The sequence below is a fragment of the Sesamum indicum genome, linkage group LG4 (assembly GCF_026168435.1).
Source record: "Sesamum indicum cultivar Baizhima isolate 11 linkage group LG4, ASM2616843v1, whole genome shotgun sequence".
NCBI lineage: Eukaryota > Viridiplantae > Streptophyta > Magnoliopsida > Lamiales > Pedaliaceae > Sesamum > Sesamum indicum.
The window spans coordinates 10639557-10660775 of NC_142660.1; the positions used below are offsets into that span (position 1 = coordinate 10639557).

At 38.0% G+C, this 21219-nt stretch overlaps 1 protein-coding gene and 1 long non-coding RNA gene across 2 annotated transcripts; both read left to right on the forward strand.

Annotated features, from left to right (window-relative positions):
* The first annotated feature begins 8100 nt into the window (after positions 1-8100).
* On the forward strand, positions 8101-8778 carry LOC148788448 (uncharacterized). The gene has a single exon (XM_088880084.1). The coding sequence runs from the start codon at positions 8101-8103 to the stop codon at positions 8776-8778; it is 678 nt and encodes a 225-aa protein (XP_088736210.1).
* A 435-nt stretch (positions 8779-9213) lies between these two features.
* On the forward strand, positions 9214-10906 carry LOC148788449 (uncharacterized). The gene is made up of 3 exons (XR_016065319.1): positions 9214-9269; positions 9780-9846; positions 10646-10906. It is a non-coding gene; the product is annotated as an uncharacterized LOC148788449 (long non-coding RNA).
* The last annotated feature ends 10313 nt before the right edge of the window (positions 10907-21219 follow it).

The following is a 21219-nucleotide window of genomic DNA, read 5'->3' on the forward strand; positions in this document are numbered from 1 at the left end:
TCCAACTTACTAAATAATAAGAGAAGCCCAATATAAATTAGTCCAACTAATTTATCTGGTCTTATCCATCCAATAGATCCCTCTCATATATAAGTAACCTAATTACTTATAAAATTAATTCCTCGTCCCTTCTCGATGATTTGTGTGTGACTCTTTAGGTTCACCTTTCAGCTAGATTTTGGCTAGTGTCCAATAGTATTATTAATTAAATCTAATTTAATTAATAATTTTTTTATCAATCCTTGATAAAAAAAGTCCGTCACCATGGGCGGTCATCTAGCAATGGTCCGTGGCACTAGAGACTAGGCGAAAATCCATGTGTACTTTTAGGCTCTCGAGTCCATATGGGTACGGTCCTTCCGTCTACAGTCTCCCATCCTTAGGCTAGGGCATGAAATTAGATGTCGGTTTTCATCCTAGACTAGGCATCTATGGTTAATACTTGAGATCGCGTTACGCCAAATTGCTCAATATAGGAACCTCTTTTTCCTTTCGACCAATGACTGTGGCCTCATACTTTGACTACACTAGATAAGGCTTATGATGACCATATCTGAGACACAGTCACCTCTCGCACAAATCTAAGATACAGTCATCGCATTCACATAACTGCCATGATTCCTCAAATTTGAGAACTACTTCCGTACTATTGGAGCGGGGGACTCAAGTCATAACGATCAAGCCTCCAAGGCTTCTATGTGATGACCCCACGAGTTAGTTTAGTCGATTCAACACCTAGCCAATCAATCGATTAAGATAGCATAGACGTCCCACATCTGTCGCCGATGAAACAAGACACTCATCAAATGAATACGACTCTTAATGCAAGTCTCAGTAGAACTCTCGATGCCCAATCTCGAGGTCCTCGACTTGGAACATTTCAGATTCAACCCTAAATAGTTGGTTTCATGACCACCATCCAATGCACAGTCCAACTGTTGCATGGTTATTAAAGTGGTTTGTGGATATCTGTTGTGATGTCCAAGTAGTGCTTGACGTAATTTGGGAAGCACAATAGATGCGTGTGCCGAAGATGAATATTTACCATATTCATCGTGACAACATTGCTTAAATAAAGATTACTTGAATGGTTCTCAAAACAGCCAATCCAATTGGCTTTTGGTCACCTGTTCCAACACCTTCATCTCTATGGGCTTGCTTTTACATAGAAATTGTAAAACCTCACCGAAAAACTTATGCTACACTGGTTACAATTGAAAAAAAAAAAAACTCCGATCAGTAGTCAGGGGGTGTACATAATGGGGAGGAAAGCAAGCCTTATTATTCCAAGGCACACAACAAGATATAGGAGAATAATTACACTACAAGGGTACACGGGCCCACCCAACAAAATTAAAAGATATACATGCAGTTTAGGGCTCCGTGATCATCCATCCACATTCAACTAGCATAGAATATCAATTAATCGTGCTAGATAAGAAAATTAATATCCCAAGAAAGGACAACATGATATCCAATATCACAACATATAATTATATGCAGAAAACAACAAGCTTAAAATTTACAATTTAAAAAAGGATGATAAAGTTCTGTGCATCTAATACATACGAATAAACCAAACTAATTAAAGCAATTCAATTATAGAAAAAAACCAATTTTATCCAAAATTAAATCAGCAATATCAAAATCCTTCAGAAAAAGTGCAGAAATCAGAAATCCAATTTTACTAACAAAACGGCCAGAAAAAAATGGCCTAGCCGTCGGCCGCAGTGCGGGCGCGCACACCGCCTGCGCGCAAGGTCTGCCCAGCGTGCGAGTACACCCGGCCTCCCACATGCTCTGTACTGCCAGTCAGCATTGCACTTGTAACGCCCCAAAAATTATAATATATAATTAGGAGACTAATTGGTAATTATTAAAAATTTAAATTTAATTAATAAATAAATTATAAATTAAATTTGGGATATATTAGAACTTGAACGAATTAAATTGGAGTTCGTTATAATATTTTGGGACAATTTATATTAATTAAGAAAATTAGGAAGGACGTAATGGGTATTTTGAGAAAATTCTAATTAAATAACAAAATATATAATAATATATATATATGTACATAATATATATATTAGAAAGTAATATATACAGATATATATATTAGTAAATAATATATCTACATATATTTATATACAAAAGAAAGAGAAAAAAAAAAAGAAAGGATAAAAGATTTTGAGGGTGGGCCCACTACCCACTGCCCCACCTCTACTTATATATATATATATATATGTGTGTTCAATCACACCAACACAATCAGAAATCTTAAAAAAATTGCAATTTTGTTTTCTGTTTGAGTGGTTACGCGAGGTAAGATTTCTACTTAATATTTATTAATTTATATAATTATATTATTTAATTAGTTCCTTTATTAAATATTGATTATGCTAAGCGATGTACTATTTAATTGGAATATTTTACGGGTTTGGCTATTTAAAATAGTGTCTAATTAAATATAGAATCGGATATAAAAATGATGTCATTGGTTAATTAGATTATTAAATTCGTTAGATTTAAATATTGCTATAGCCAATTTATATAATTCCATCGGAATTGTTAACTAAATACGCAATTCTACATATTGTTATTTAATTAAATTATATAATAGCGAGAAATTGATAAGAAATCCGTAGAAATATTCTGAAAATTATATTTAATAAATGGTATGTTAATAAAGAGGAAAAACGAAGATTTGTACTTCGATAGAAGTGGAATATTAAAGAATTTGTAGAAATTGTACGAATAATATTTAATATTGTATTTAAAAGAAATTATGATATTCTCGATATATTAATTGTATGTGGTATAACTCATTATAGGATACGGGGGTGAGGTGAAAGGACTGACAATTAGCGATTGAGTAGAAAGAAACGTTGTGAGGTTGAGGTAAGTAAATAATTAGTATTATCTATATATGTTCTCTTTATTTGTGGTATTACTATTATATGACTTTGTGGTTCATGCTGATATTGTTTAATCTGAAAATATATGCGTGGTGAATGATTTGATTTGATTGACGATACTGTGTACGTGGAATGCGAAGACACATTGAAATATCATGTTTGTTGTATGTTGTGTTGTGGGTGTCTGAAAATGAGAATATATGGATATATTGTTTTACGTTACTAGTTGCTTACAAGAATGATGATATGTGAAAATGAGGGAATGGTGGAAATTGTATATAATTGTGGCTTGAATACCCCTTGATGTGTTGAAAAGTCTATAAGGCGAAATGAAATGAAAAAAGCTTTGATGCGATATGAGAAAGAAATAAAAAAAGACGGTGAGATTGAGTTTGATGAGCCGACTGTCAAGGGGATTTACTTAAATTTATATAACGGTGAGATTGAGTTGACGGGAAAAACACGATATCACCTTCTGGTAAGCAAACTAGGAAAAAAGAAGTTTAATTGATTATTTTATTGTGACATAGCTATGTGGTGTACTACAATTGATTATGTTGGAATTAAATTGGCTGTAATCCATGCATGTTGCCTAATTGTCCTGTTTGGACTGTGTGTGATATACATATATAGATAGGTTGATTATTTACTTACTGAGTGGCAGACACATCCCTTTGTTGACATTTTCTTTCAGGAGTAGACTTTGAGGTATCTGACTGTTAAAGAATTGGTCTACGAGCTATACTCAGACAGGTCGGGCCAGTATGTTGTTTTCTCCTCTTTATCAGCTAGAGTACAAATCTTATTTTGTTTGTATAAAGAGAACATAGGCATAGAGATCAACTGTGGTGGATCACCTGTGGTGTTTGATTTGTATATATGTGATGTTGTGGGTTGACTGTGTCGTTATGACGTTGTGATTTCGTATGCATATTGATTAGATGATTATGTGCATTTATATATATAAACATAGGGATTATTATAAGTATGACGTTTAGGGTAGATATAGCCCTTGTAGCAAAGGGGGTGCTACATTAGGTGGTATCGGAGCAAGGATTAGATTTCCTTGGGATAGTAGATGAAATGTCATTTTATACGTAAGGTGTATATGTTAGGAATCTACTCACATGTGTGTATTTTATATAGGAGGGAAGCGTCAAGAGAAAACGCTGCTGGCCCAGCTGAGTCAATAGAGTCTGTGCAGGGTCATGATTCAGGATCAGAACATCAGGGGTTAGAATCCCAAAATAGAAATGCCCCATAACCAGAAATAAACCCTTTTATGCAACAGTTTATGGAAATGATGCAGCGGATGGCTCCATTGCCACAATCACAACTACATGATGCAGTTATTGATAAAAATTATGAAATAGTAAGGAGACAGGGGGCGAAGGTATTTGCCGGTACAACTGATCCTGCTGAAGCAGAGGAATGACTGAGAAACACGGAAAGGGTGTTGGACAGGATCGAGTGTACTTCTGAGCAAAAGTTGAGGTATGCAGTGTCTTTATTGGAGAAAGATGCCTTAGATTGGTGGGAAACAATCCCAGGGAGCAGGAACCGACTAGCCACTTTGACGTGGAATGACTTCTTAAGAATTTGCTGACAAATATACTCCACCAGTCTACAGAAACCGTAAAAATGTTGAATTCCTGGAATTAAAGCAGAATGAGTTATCTGTTGCTGAATATGAACTATAATTTGTGAGATTGTCAAAATATGCCCCAGAAGAAGTGAGTACCGATGAATTGAGAAGAGACAGATTTGAAAGGGTATTGAGACTTGAGATTCGGGAGAAAATAGCAATCAAACCTCCAAGTTATGGTGCACTGCTGGAAGCGGCACTGAGGGCAGAAGAGACGTCAATTGAAAGGAGTTCTACTGAAGCTAAACGAAAGAAATTGACAGGTAACCTGAATCCTACAGCAGGACAAAGCGGTGCAGTTTCCTTTAGGGGCTCTGGTCCACAGAGAGGTTGGTTCAGAGGCAGAGGAGTGGGTCAAACTAGCAGGTCTCCTTCAATGTTCTCAAGTAGAGGCGGGCCTACTTCGATTGGATCTGGAGCAAGACAGGGTCCAACCAGATCGTTCAGTGGAAGATTTATTCCTTCTTGTACTAACTGCGGTAGGAGACACACTGGTGAATGTTGGGGAGTTCAACCAATTGTATGTTATCGTTACCATCAACCAGGACACATTATGAGGGACTTCCTACATGGAGGGATAATTCCAGAAGACCTCAGACTTCAGAGTTTAGCAATGTTGGGGAAAACACACAACGGGCAGGTACGTACAGAGGACGAGGTAGAGGTGGTCGAGGTAGCGGGAATCTTTCCATGACGTCACCAGGACAAAGTAGACAGTCTCAACCAAAAGCCAAGGTGTATGCAATAACAAAAGAACAAGCTCCTACGGCACCCGAGGTTATCACTAGTTCCTTCTCTATTTGCGATTCTAGTGCACATGTATTGATTGATCCAGGATCTACTTGTTCATTTATATCACGTGATTTTGCATCTCATGTACGTGCTAAAATAGAACCATTTTGACATGATTTACATGTTTCTATGCCTGCTGGTGGGTTTGTATTAGTGAATACGGTGGTGAGATCTTGTCCAATAGTGGTGGAGGGTGTTACTTTGTATGCAGATCTGGTTGTAATAGACCTTAGGGAATTTGATGTCATCCTTGGGATGGACTGGTTAGCTAGTAATCATGCTCTAGTGGATTGTCAAACAAAAGATTTGATGGTTGAAGTCAATGGGCAGATGAAGACGGTTATAGTGGGGGAAAGAAAAGTGATACCTAACTGCTTAATTTCTGCTGTGACCGCTTTTAATCTAATTAAAGAAGGGTGTGAGGCGTACCTAGCTAGTGTGCACGATACCATGAAAGTTAGTCCGGGTGTATTAGACATTCCAGTGATAAGGGAATTTTCTGATGTTTTTCCTGATTAATTACCTGGACTACCACCTCATCGAGAAGTAGACTTTGAAATAGATACTATTCCTGGGGCGGCACCTATTTCAATTGCACCATATAGAATGGTCCCGTCAGAATTGAAAAAATTGAAGAAGCAGTTAGAAGAGCTATTGGATAAAGGATTCATCCGACCTAGTATTTCACCATGGGGAGCACCAGTATTATTCGTAAAGAAGAAGGATGGGAGTATGAGATTATGTGTCGATTATAGACAGCTGAACCGAATCATAATCAAAAACAAGTATCCTCTGCCACGGATTGACGATCTGCTTGATCAGCTAAAGGGTGCCACTGTGTTCTCTAAAATTGATTTGAGGTCAGGATATTGGCAACTACGGACTGAGGAAGAGTCGATCCCAAAGACAGCTTTCAGGACCAGGTATGGCCACTATGAATTTGTCGTTATGCCATTTGGATTGACGAATGCCCCTGCAGCTTTCATGGCTCTGATGAACAAGACGTTACAACCATTCCTTGATCAATTTGTGATTGTGTTTATTGATGATATTTTGATATATTCGAGTAGTCCCGAGGAACATGAACAACATCTACGGATAATTTTACAAATCCTGAGAGAGAAACAGTTGTAAGGTAAATTCAGCGAATGTGAGTTTTGGATGGAGGAAATTGCTTTTTTGGGCCATATCGTTTCAAAAGAAGGGGTACAACCTGATCCAGCAAAAGTTAAGGCTATTTTAGAATGGGAACCACCTAAAAGTGTGTCGGAGATCCGGAGTTTTCTGGGATTGGCCGGTTATTATAGAAGATTTGTAAAGGACTTCTCTATAATCGCAAAACCTCTGACGAACTTGTTGAAGAAAAATGCACCATTTAATTGGAATGAAAAATGTGCTCAGAGTTTTAGGAGTTGAAGAAGAGACTCACTTCAGCACCTATCCTTGCTTTGCTGTCTGGGGATGGAGGGTATGTGGTATTTACTGACGCTTCACGACAAGGACATGGGTGTGTTTTGATGCAGCATGGGAGAGTTATAGCTTATGCTTTGAGGCAGTTGAGGCCACACGAGATGAACTATCCGACCCATGATCTGGGTTAGCAGCCATAGTACATGCATTGAAGATCTGGAGGCATTACTTATACGGGGAGACGTTTCAAATATTTACAGATCACAAAAGTCTAAAGTATATCCCAACACAGAAAGAATTGAATTTGAGGCAAAGAAGGTGGATGGACTTTTGAAAGATTATGACTGCACCATTGACTATCATCCCGGGAAGGCAAACATTATAACAGATGCTTTGAGTAGAAAGACGGTGGACCAACTTGCGGGTATGATCTGCTATAACATGGAGTATTTGACTGCCCTCAGAGCTATGGATGTACACTTTAGCATTGGTGGTAATATTCTACTGGCTACAATACAAGTGAAGCCCTTCCTCAAGGATCAAATTAAAGATGCACAGGCTAAAGATCTATATCTACAGAGGATGAAAGCTAAGGTGCAAAAAGGAAAGAGCGATCAATTTATAATCGAAGAAGATGGTACATTGTTCAATGGAAATCGTATATGCTTGCCGAACGTAGAGGAGTTGAGAATGGAAATTATGCACGAGGTGCACTATGCACCGTATGCTATACATCCTGGCAGTACCAAGATGTATCGGGATTTGACACCCTATTACTGGTGGCCAACAATGAAGAAAAATGTGGCAGAGTTCGTAGCGAAATGTTTAACTTGTCAGCAGGTAAAAGCAGAACACCAAGCACCAGCTGGTAAACTTCATCCTTTGACTATACCTGAATGGAAGTGGGAAAAGATTACTATGGATTTTGTCATTGGATTACCACGCACGTTCAGAAGACATGTTGCTATTTGGGTGATTGTTGACAGATTGACTAAATCTGCACATTTCTTGCCAATCCGTCAAAATGATTCCTTGGATAAGCTCGCCGAATTATATGTTTCAGAGATTGTGAGATTACATGGCATTCCTACCTCTATAGTTTCTGATAGAGATCCTCGATTTACTTCTCATTTCTGGGGAAGCTTGCAAACGGCTCTAGGTACAAAATTGCATTTCAGTACAGCGTTTCACCCTCAGACCAATGGATAGTCAGAAAGAACGATTCAGACATTGAAAGATATGATGAGAGCCTGCATAATTGAATTCAGAGGAAACTGGGATGATCATCTACCACTGATGGAATTGGCTTATAATAATAGTTTTCATTCTAGTATTGGTATGGCTTCATATGAAGCTTTGTATGGAAGAAAATGTCGAAGCCCGATCTGTTGGGATATTGAGGGATTGAGACAGCTTGAAGGGTCGGAGTTAGTTCAAGAAACAGTGGACAAAATAAAAATAGTTAAAAAGTGTTTGAAAGCAGCACAGGATCGGCAGAAGAGTTACGTTGATAAGCATCGTAGAGAGATGGAATACGAAGTGGGGGAAAAAGTCTTTCTAAAAGTATCACCATGGAGAGAAATCTTGAGATTCGGGAAGCACGGAAAGCTGAGTCTGCGATATATTGGGCCATATGAAATTCTGGAGCGAGTTGGACCACTAGCCTATCGGTTAGCATTACCGACAAAATTACCGAAGATACATGACGTGTTTCACGTTTCTATGCTACGGCGATACCGATCCGATCCTAGTCATATTTTGCATGAGCCAGAGATGGAGATATCAGAGGGATTGACATATGTAGAAGAGCCAACAGAAATTTTGGACCGGAGTATAAAGAAATTGAGGAATAAAGAAATACCAATGGTGAAGGTCAAGTGGAGTCATCACTCTCCAAGGGAAGCCACTTGGGAAGTTGAGGAGAACATGAGAGAAAAATTACCATATTTATTCTCTGAGCCGGTAAGTGAGATAAATTTCGAGGACGAAATTTTTATTAGGAGGAGAGAATTGTAACGCCCCAAAAATTATAATATATAATTGGGAGACTAATTGGTAATTATTAAAAATTTAAATTTGATTAATAAATAAATTATAAATTAAATTTGGGATATAATAGAACTTAAACGATAAAAATCGGAGTTCGTTATAATATTTTGGGACAATTTATATTAATTAAGAAAATCAGAAAGGACGTAATGGGTATTTTGAGAAAATTCTAATTAAATAACAAAATATATAATAATATATATATGTACATAATATATATATATATTAGAAAGTAATATATACAGATATATATATTAGTAAATAATATATCTACATATATATATATATACAAAAGAAAGAGAAAAAAAAAAGAAAGGATAAAAGATTTTGAGGGTGGGCCCACTACCCACCGCCTCACCTCTATATATCTGTATATATATGTGTGTTCAATCACACCAACACAATCAGAAATCTTAAAAAAATTGCAATTTTGTTTTCTGTTTCAGTGGTTACGCGAGGTAAGATTTCTACTTTAATTTTTATTAATTTATATAATTATATTATTTAAATAGTTCCTTTATTAAATGTTGATTATGCTAAGCAATGTACTATTTAATCGGAATATTTTACGGGTTTGACTATTTAAAATAGTGTCTAATTAAATATAGAATCGGATATAAAAATGATGTCGTTGGTTAATTAGATTATTAAATTCGTTAGATTTGAATATTGCTATAGCCAATTTATATAATTCCATCGGAATTGTTAACTAAATACGCAATTCTACGTATTGTTATTTAATTAAATTATATAATAGCGAGAAATTGATAAGAAATCTGTAGAAATATTTTGAAAATTATATTTAATAAATCGTATGTTAATAAAGAGGAAAAACGAAGATTTGTACTTCGATAGAAGTGGAATATTAAAGAATTAGTAGAAATTGTACGAATAATATTTAATATTGTATTTAAAAGAAATTATGATATTCTCGATATATTAATTGTATGTGGTATAACTCATTATAGGATACGGGGGTGAGGTGAAAGGACTGACAATTAGCGATTGAGTAGAAAGAAACGTTGTGAGGTTGAGGTAAGTAAATAATTAGTATTATCTATATATGTTCTCTTTGTTTGTGGTATTACTATTATATGACTTTGCGGTTCATGCTGATATTGTTTTATCTGAAAATATATGCGTAGTGAATGATTTGATTTGATTGACGATACTGTGTACGTGGAATGCAAAGACACGTTGAAATATCATGTTTGTTGTATGTTGTGTTGTGGGTGTCTGAAAATGAGAATATAGGGATATACTGTTTTACGTTACTAGTTGCTTACAAGAATGATAATATGTGAAAATGAGGGAGTGGTGGAAATTGTATATAATTGTGGCGTGAATACCCCTTGACGTGTTGAAAAGTCTATAAGGCGAAATAAAATGAAAAGAGCTTTGATACGATATGAGAAAGAAATGAAATGAAAAGAGCTTTGATGCGATATGAAAAAAATGTGATGTGAAAAGAGCTATGATGCGAAATAAAAGATCTATGATGTGAATTGAAAGAGCTATGATGCGAAATGAGATTGATGAGCCGACTGTCAAGGGGATTCACTTAAATTTATATAACGGTGAGATTGAGTTGACGGGAAAAACACGATATCACCTTCTGGTAAGCAAACTAGGAAAAAAGAAGTTTAATTGATTATTTTATTGTGAGATAGCTATGTGGTGTACTACAATTGATTTTGTTGGAATTAAATTGACTGTAATCCATGCATGTTGCCTACTTGTCCTGTTTGGGCTGTGTTTGATATACATATATAGATAGGTTGATTATTTACTTACTAAGTGGCAGGCTCATCCCTCTGTTGACATTTTCTTTCAGGAGTAGACTTTGAGATGTCTGACTGTTAAAGAATAGGTTTACGCGCTATACTCAGGCAGGTCGGGCCAGTATGTTGTTTTCTCCTCTTTGTCAGCTAGAGTACAAATCTTATTTTGTTTATATAAAAGAGAACATAGGCGTAGAGATCAATTGTGGTAGATCACCTGTGGTGTTTGATTTGTATATATGTGATGTTGTGGGTTGACTATGTCGTTATGACGTTGTGATTTCGTATGCATATTGATTAGATGATTATGTGCATTTATATATATAAACACAGGGATTATTATAAGTATAACGTTTAGGGTAGATATAGCCATTGTAGCAAAGGAGGTGCTACAGCACTGCTATAGTATAATTTTTTTTTATTTCTACACAATGAACTGAACGCAAAAACAAGTATTTTACCCCAAAATCCATTTTTCTTAAAATACTTAAATCATCCCAAAATTACAAAAATTAAATAAGTTAATTTTCTCATATAATTATCCAAGAATAATCAAAATAAACAACATGCTTCAAAAGAAATAAAAATCATGCTATCATGTGCTATCATGCTTATTCACATAAAATCATAGCCCCACATTAAATAGGGCTCTAATACTACTTGAAGGGAGTGATTCAGTGGATCAACCTAGGAACGCGCAAGCGGAAGCGGTAATTAAAATTCATAAATTAAAAACCAAATACAATAGACCATGATTGCAAGGGGTGTACCGTTGGAGTTCCCGGGCGTTGGATGTAGCTAATAAAATAATTAATATAAAAGTAAACCGGAGTTTTTGGTGAAACTAAAATCGAGGAGCGCAAGAAACGTAAATGAAGGATTATCTCTTGTTTGATTTCCCTCACGCCTCCATTTTTTGATTTATTCATGTGAAACTCCAATGCAGAAGTCCTCTAAAGGCACGTCCATACCATACCGGAATATAGGGATCTAGTAATTCCCTTTTCTAGAAGAGAATAAGGGAGAAAACACACCAAGTGTGTAGAGAGAGGGGGGCGGTCGATTGGGGAGTTCTAAGGTAGGAGTATTTTCTATTTTGTGTTGTGTAATTAGTGTATACATACTTTATATGGATGTACAAGAATGTGTTTAGGTTCATTCCGTTATCCATAAGACAATATATTCTTCTTTCCAAATAAAGAATGACCAACATAGCACTTTTCAAAAGTGAGAATTGCTAGTCAATTATTTCCTTTCCTAGAATTATCCAATGTGTTTAATTAGGGGTGATTGGCCGATTTTATTGGAATAAAAAATACAAGGTCCAAATAATTTAATTAAATCTAATTTAATTAAATCCCACTTAATTAATCCATCAAAATTTAGTCCAACTTATTAAATAATAAAGGCAAGCCCATCATAAATTAATCCTATTAATTTATTCTTGGGCTTATCCATCCAATGAATCCCTCTTATTTATAAGTAATCCAATTACTTATGGAATTAATTTCTCGTCCCTTTTCGGTGATTTGTATGTGACTCTTTAGGTTCACCTTTCAGTTAGACTTGGGATAGTGTCAAACACTATTATTAATTAAATATAATTTAATTAATAATTCTTGATCAACCCTTGATCAAGAAAGCTCGTCACCATGGGTGGTTGTCTAGCAAATGTCCATATGAACTTTTAGGCTCTCGAGTCCAGACGGGTACGGTCCTTCTATCTACCGTCTCCTGGCCTTATTTTAAGACATGGAATTAGGTGTCGATTCTCATTCTGGACTAGACATCTATATTTAATACTTGAGACGCGTTGCACAAAATTGCTCAACATAGGAACCTCTTTTCCCTATTCGATCAACGACTGCGGCCACAGCTTTATAGAGCGTAAACTCATCTCTAAGTGCATAAGAGATACATCTATCGCGTTTTGACAGGGGATGGATCCTCTTCTTGGAACTCACCGTCCTCACTACATACTTTGACTAAACTTGACAAGGCTTATGATGACCATGCCTGAGACACGATCACTTCTCACACAAATCTATACAATCATCAGGTACGTGACTGTTGTGATTCCTCAAGTCTGAGGACTACTCCCGTACTACCGGAGCTGGGGATTCGAGTCATACCGACCCAGCCTCCAAGGCTTCCATATGACGATCCCCGCGAGTCAGTTCAGTCGATTTGACACTTAGCCAATCGACCCGCTAAGATCGCATAGACGTCCCACGTTTGCCGCTGATGAACCGTGGCACTCATCAAATGAATGCGACCCTTAATGCAAGTCTCCATAGGACACTCAATGCCCATTCTCGAGGTCCTCAATTTGGAATATTTCAGACCCAACCCTGGCAGTTGATATCATGATCGCCATCCAATGCGCAGTCCAACTGTTGCACGATTGTCAAAGTGGTCTGTGGGTTTTGTTGTGATATCTAAAGAAAATGAGCACAACAACGAAAATGCCAATAGCGAATACTCATTTTATTCATCAAATAATATTATATGGAATCGAGTTATTGTCAGAATGAATTATAAATGTGCTAATCTAATTAGCTTCCAGGTCACCTATTCTAATAGGGTGTACTGACGCACGACAACGTTAAGAATGAGATATTGACGATGCACGTCGCATTGATGTGGACCATGAATGACCTACCCGCTAATGGGATGGCGTCTAGATGGAGTACCACTGATATTATCGGGTGTCCAATTTGTATGAAAGACACACGTGCATTCTATTTCCAGAACGGTAGGAAGTGTGCTACTTTAGCTGCCACAGACAGTTTCTCCCCCCGGACCATTTGTACTGTAGAAAAGAAAAGCATTCACTAAGAACCGAGTAGGAAGGAAGGTTGCAAGTCCAAGATTAATGGGAGAATAGATCCGCGATTAGGTTGAAGAGTTTAGTCTTGCGGTTGAAGTGCCTTTGTCATTCCCTAACGGCTATGGTAGCGAGCATAAGTGGACAAAGAAAAGCTTCTTCTTGGGGTCTAAGTACTAGTCGACACATCTGATACAACACAATCTTGATGTCACGCACATTGAGCAGAATGTGTTTAACAATATATTCAATACCGTGATGGATATAAAGGAAAAAACGAAGGACAATTTGAATGTAAGAAAGGACTTGAAAATCATATGTAATCAATCGAAGCTTGAGGTGAAGGATCGTATGGTACGATCCGGGAACGCGCAAGCGGAAGCGATAAAAAATAAATGCATAATAATTAAAATTAAAGAATAAAATAACAAATCCAATGGGTGTGCCCTTGGAGTTACCGGGTGTTTGATGTATAAAGAAATAAAATAAACATACATGGGGCTAAGGCAAAATACATAAATCGAAAAATTAAGAAAAAAGTAGAAATATGATACCTTCATTTTTCTAGCGGTCAGTTGAAACGTTATTCACTTGAGGCTCCAACGCATGAACCTTCTAATTTGTCCACACCACACCGTAATAAAAATCTCAATGCTCTCTTTGCTAGAAGAGAGCGAGAGAAAAAATTGCTCCAAGAGCGAGAGAGAGGGGCGGTAGAGAGGTGCTAAGAGAGGAGGAGGAAATTTTGTTTTGTTGTATATTGTGTAATAATAAACTTCCCTATATAAACTATACACAACATAATATATATACCTTGTATAGATATAAATGAATGTGTCTAGATAGATTCACTTATTTATATGGTATGTCTTCTCAATTCCAAATCAAGAAGATGACTAAAATTGCACTTTTAAAAATTGCAATTTGCTAGCCATTTATTACCTTCCATAGGAATTTCCATTGGGCTCAATATATTATGTGGGTGATTTTTATCAAATAAAAATACAAGCCCAATGAATTTTTATTTAAATTCAGTTTTAATAAAAATCCATCCAATTGGGGCCAATATGTATTTAATCCAATTAAAAAGACATAAACCCTCATTGTTTTAATTAATTAGTAAGGTCCAACTTATTAAATATCAAGGACAAGCCCAATATAAATTTATTCCATTAATTTATCCTTAGGCCTTCAATCTAATGAAACTCTCATTTGTATGTAATCTAATTACTTGTGGAATTAATTCCTTATTCCTTCCTGGTGATATGTGTGTGACTCTTTAGGTTCACCTTTCAACAAGGCTTAGGTTAGTGTCTAATACTATTATTAATTAAATTAAATTTAATTAATAATTCTTGATCAACTCTTGATCAAGAAATCCCATCACCATGGACGGTCGTCTAGCAACGGTCCGTGCCACTAGTGACTAGGCAAAAATCCATGTGTACTTTTAGGCTCCCGAGTCCATAATGGTACGATCTTTCCATCTATAGTCTCTCGTCCTTAGTCTAAGGCATGAAATTGGGTGTTGATTTCCATCCTGGACTAGACGTCTATGCTTAATACTTGACATAGGAACCTCTTTTTCCTATTCGATCAATGACTATGGCCATAGGATCATAAAGCATGGACGCATCTCTAAGTGGATAGGAGATACCTCTATCACATATTGACAGGGATGAATCCTGTTCTTGGAACTTACTGTCCTCACTACATGCTCCAACTGCACTGGACAAGGTTTATGATGATCATGCCTGTGATACAATCACCTCTCATACAGATCCAGGATATAGTCATCGCATGCACGTGACTGGTGTGATTTCTCAAGTTTGAGATATACTCCCATACTAGCGAAGCTGGGGATTTCAGTCATACCGACCAAGCCTCCAAGACTTCTATATGATGATCCCCGCGAGTCAGTTTAGTTGATTCAACACCTGGTCAATCAACCCACCAAGATTGCATAGACGCCCCATGGCTATTTCCGATGAAACACGGTACTCACTAATTGAAGGCCACTCTTAGTGCAAGTCTCTATAGGACTCTCGATGCCTAATCTCGAGATCCTTGACTTGGAATATTTCAGACCTAACCTTTTGGCAGTTTATTTCATGATCTCTATCCAATGAGAGATCCAATTGCATGATTGCCAATTGGTATGTGGACTTTGATGTGATGTTCAAGTAAATGCAAACATACAGAATGAGCACAATAAAGTAAATGCCAAACAAGCAAATACTCATTTTATTCACTTAAAATAGTATTCCATAATATCGACAAATTGTCATAATAAAGTACATTTATACCAATCTAATTGGTTTGTTGGTCATTTATCCTAACATGAGGTTGATGAAAGAAGGTCGAACGTGATGCTCAAAACCGTATATACCCTGACCAAGGAGCAGAAGAGGAGGATATGTGAATGGATTAGTCATCTTCAATTTCCTGATGGTTATGCATCTAATTTGGCCCGTTGTGTCGACATGAAGGAGCTGAGGTTTCACGACATGAAAAGTCATAATTATCATGTATTAATGTAGAAGTGGATCCCGATTGCCTTTCGTAAAATGCATCCTAAGCTTGTGTGGAGTGTGATAGGGGTAGTAGCCCCTTCGAGAGCGAAAGGATAAAAATACCCTTCAATCCCATGAAAATTGCAAAAAGAGGACAAAATCTGCGTGTAAATACGACCGACCTGACCCGTCCGATCTAACCCGAGTAAAAAACCCCACTGGTGGGCCGTTGGATCACCTGAAAATCATGCTTTCAAATACTGCCACGTAGAGTCATTTCATATGGTATGAAAAACTATAAATATCGCCAATCATTAACATTTATGATACTTGCGATTAATGCTATTTTTCGATCATATAATACCCTCCTAATCGAATTCGACCCTATTTTGCAACTTAGGCATCGGAGGGCCTTAGTTGCTGGCATCCTATCAACCCTAACGTGTTTTCTGTTCTCAAGGTCCACTTATACGGAGTTAAGGAAAGTTACGACCCGACCTAAGGATTACCCAGGTCACAACCCGACCATCTTTAGCGACCTGCATCATTATTGCACCGTCTGTGGAACATTGAGAAGAAGTCGAATGAGATGGAGGAATCATCAAGAAGAGATGGCCAGTATGAAGATGAGATGCCTGTGCGGGAGGAGAGCAGATCTTGCATTTGACTCGAGCAGATGTTCAACGGATGATTGCGGAAGCAAGCAAAAAAGCCATCGTGGAGTATGCGAGAATAATAGTAACACCAGCCAAGGAGGGGACAAAGAGACAATTATTTAGAGGAAATAAAATTGAAACTGAATATGATCGAGTGACATTGAGAGGACCTGAGAAAGGACCCGAGAAAACAATGTCAAATAAGGTAACTAGCAAAAGGGTGGTTTCGAGATAACCAGGAACTTCAAGAGCAGAAGTGGATAGTGTTGCGGGCAGATTGAGAAATTAGGCCAGCAAATCAAGGAATTAAAAAAGAGAAGAGAGATTGTATCTCAAAATAGGAACTTAAAATTCACAAATAAAATATTGGTGAAGGTCGTTGATAATGGTTTCAGGTTCCCCGACTTACCTAAGTACGATGGCACCAAAGATCCTCGGGAACATTGGCTGCATTTGAGTTGGTGATGAACTTGTAGGGTCAGACGGATTTGATTAAAGCCAAGTTATTCGTAACTACCTTGAAAGGAAAGGCTCAAGAATAATCTACAAACTTAGCTAGTAGATCGATTGACTCATTTGAGCAACTAGTGCAAAAATTCTCATTTCATTTTGCTAGTAAGAGGAGAGCAAAGAGATCAGGAACTTACCTATTCACCACAAGCTAGAGGGAGGACGAGACCCTGAAAAGTTTCATGGGAAGATTCAATAACGAGAGGCTGGAGGTTCAAGACCTCAGAATAGACATGATGGTCAGCATACTAATCTAAAGGGGGTGGAACAGTTGATGGAGTTGGCTCAAAAGTACATTGATGAGGAAGAGATCATTACTATCAAAGACAATGAATGGTCTAGAGAGCAAGGTCGATTTAAAGGAAGCGAGAGGTCGAAAGAAGGACGATAGCGATTTGAGAAAGATCGGGAAAAAAGGGTGTCGTATCAACCGAGATACCATAGGTATACCCCTTTGAGTACAACAAGGGAGAGGGCTATGATAATGGTAGGAAAAAGATGGACTCTTGCAATGGCCAGGTAAAACTAGAGATACACCTGCAAAAAGATTTGCTAACAAATATTGCAGGTTTCACAAAGATAAGGGCCATGGTACCGAGGTATGCTTTCAATTGAAAAATTAGATTGAGAGATTGATTCGACAAGGATATTTCAAGGATTTGGTGGTTGAAAAGAAAAGCGAGACAGAAAATAAGTACAAGGGACAAAGGAGTAGGTCGCGAAGTTGAGAAAGGGCCCGAAAACACGATCCTGAAAGGGAAGGAGCTCGAGATAACGCACCCAAGAAAGGGATCATACACACGATATCTAGGGGACCCACAAGAGGAGATTCATCAAGAGCTCGCAAAAGATATGCACGTAGCTATAGGTATCACCACGAAGGACAATACTAAGCATCGAATAGCAAGAAAATATCATTTTGGGGATAATGACCTGAGCTCAGGAGTGGGGGATCAAAACGATGCCATGGTGATCAAAATGGACATTGCCAACTACCACGTACACAAAGTGCTAATAGATAATGGTTGTCGTGTCGATATTATCTTTACTAATGTGCTCAGAAAGATGGATCTTCGAGACTTGAAGTTAAAACCTATAAGAACCCCTCATCGTTCCGGAGGGTCTGATCGACCTCCCAGTATCTATCAGAAAAGAGCCTAGGAGGAGGACTTGCATGGTTCAATTCTTGGTAGTTGATAGCCCCTTCGCTAATATGGTGTTGGGGTGGCCTGGGTTGAACATGTTCAAGGCAGTGGTCTCAACTTATCATTTAAAGATGAAATTTTCCACCAAGCATGGGGTGGGAGAGGTCGATGCAACCAGAGAGCAACGCGATAGTGTTAACAAGTTAGCAATAAAGCAAGCGGGCCTCAGGAGAAAGAGAAGCGAAAAGAGGAATAGGACCAATGTGAAGAGGCGAGAAAAGGACGGATGTAAAAAATGGAACCAGTAGAGGGATAAAATGAGGTCAAACTCGTGATAGGGGAATTCAATAAAACGATCAGGATTGGGTCTCAAATGACACCGAAGATGGAGATGATGACCATTGATTTCTTAAGGAAAAATAGTGATATGTTCGCTTGGAGCCCATCAGACTTCAAGGGGATATATCCAGAAGTAATAGTGCATCGACTCAACATAGACCCCCAGATCAAGCCTATAAAACAAAAGAAAAGGGTGTTTGGGGTTGAAAGGAATAGGATCATTGAGGAGGATGTAAATAAATTATTGTAGGCAAGGTTCGTTTTGGAAATACAATACACAACCTGGCTATCTATTGTTGTTATCATGCCGAAGGCCTCGGGAAAATGGCGTATGTGTATAGACTTTACAGATCTAAACAAAGCATGTCCTGAGGATCTTTACCCCCTACCTTGAATAGACCTACTAGTGGATTCTACAGCAAGTTGTGCATTGTTCAGTATGATGGATGCATATCAAGGTTATCATCCAGATTTTTATGGCTGAGGAGGACAAGGAGAACACTGCCTTAATAACTAAGAAAGGTAAAAGACTTTCAATGGACGGAATAATGTGAAAAGCTTTTCAAGAATTAAGAATATATTTAGCAACCCCACCCCTGCTTGCTAACCCTCTACCTAGAGAAAAATTGTATGTTTACTTGGCAGTTTTCGATGATGCAGTATGTTCGGTGTTGATACGTGAGGAGAAAGGGATCCGGAGCCCTATGTACTATGTTAGCAAGACGTTGCAAGCAACAGAAAAGAAATATATACAAATTGAGAAATTGGTCGTGGCTTTAGTGACAACAGCTCGAAAGCTTCGACCATACTTTCAATCTCACCCGATAGCCGTGCTTACAGATCATCCATTGAAGCAAGTAATGTCAAGGCCTGATGTGTCGAGAAGAATCATTAAATGGGTAGTAGAACTGGGAGAATTCGATGTCGAGTTCCAAACCCGAAGTGCGACCAAGGCACAAGTATATGTTGATTTAATCATGGAGCTCGTGGAAGAAGCATAAGAGGAGGAAGAAAGATGGTTGCTACATGTGGACGGATCCTCAAACGCGAACAATGGAGGAGCAGGAATATTTTTACAGGGGCCAAAAGGCATTGAGATCGAGATCGCAGTGAGATTGTCTTTCCTAGCAACAAACAATGAAGCCGAATACGAAGTGCTTATCCAATGGTTGCAAACAGCATGGGAAGGGGAAGTGAAGCAATTAGATGTATACACAGACTCATAGTTGTTGCCATGCAAGTGCAAGGATCTTATGAGACTAGAGAATGGTCAATGACCCAATACCTGAAGAAGGTTAAAGAAATGATGATGAAATTTCATAAGTTTCTGATACATCGATCCCAAGGGATGAAAATGCAATGGCAAACACTCTGTCTAAATTTGGGGCGATGGTATCAGGAATTAGGGAAAGGAAGATTACAGTGATGATAAAGGAAGCCCCAATAATATAGGAGAACGCGATCATGTGATCGAGGAGAAGAGGTCGTGGAAGACGCCTATTGCGCAAAATTTGAGGGAGAGGATCCTATCAGATGATCCTGTGGCAGCACAAAGAGAGCAATTTAAGGCGAAATGGTTCAGATTGCTGGGGGAAGAATTATATAAGAGGACTCTTGAGGGGATGCTTCTCAAGTGCTTGGATGATGAGAGGGCACAATACATGATGAAGGAAATACATGAAGGAAGCTGTGGAAACCATTCATGAGGACGATCCTTGACACAGAAGATCCTAAGGCAGGGTTACTTTTGGCCCGTTATGGTCGAAGATACCAAGAAAGCTACCAGAAAATATGAGAGTTGTCAAAATTTTACAGGACTATTACACGCACCATCGATCCCACTTGAAGCCATCAAGATCACATGCCCTTTTAACCAGTGAGGGATCGATATTGTAGACCCTTCCCTCAAGCTGCAGCGCAGAAGAAGTTCTTGATCGCGGTTGTGGAATACTTCTCCAAATGGGTAGAAGCAGAAGCATTGGCAAAGATCTCTGAAAAAGAGGTAATTAATTTCATTTGGAAAAATATAATTTGCAGGTTTGGCATACCAAGGGTGTTAATTCATAAAATGAAGCCCAATTCGAAGGGAAGAAGATCATGGCTCGGTGTGAGGAGCTCAAAAATTCAGAAAAATTTTACCACGATCGAGAACCCTCAAGCGAATGGTTTAGGTCAAGGTCACCAACAGGATCTTGCTTCAACATTTGAAGACTAGATTGGAGGGAGCAAAAGGATCGTAGGTTGAAGAGTTGCTAGGTGTGCTATGGGCTTATAGAACTACTCCAAGGACTACAACTGGAGAAACACCATTTTGTCCGGTTTGTGGAAGTGAGGCGATCATACCTACAGAAATAGGGGAGGAAACAACAAGGGTATGTCGGTATGATCCTCAAGAAAATGCGCAAGGAAGATCTTTCGATCTCAGCGTCATTGAGGAAGGCAGAGATCGCGCTTATGCAAAAATATTACGATACAAGAGCCTTATGATGAAAAGGTACAATAGAAGAGTGAAACCTAGGAGCTTTTAGGTAAGCGACTTCGTCCTAAAAATGGTCGAGGTATCCAGACACATGGGAAAGCTTGATCCGACTTAAGAGGGTCCCTATAAGGTCGTTGAGGTGAAGAAGAAGGGAAAAT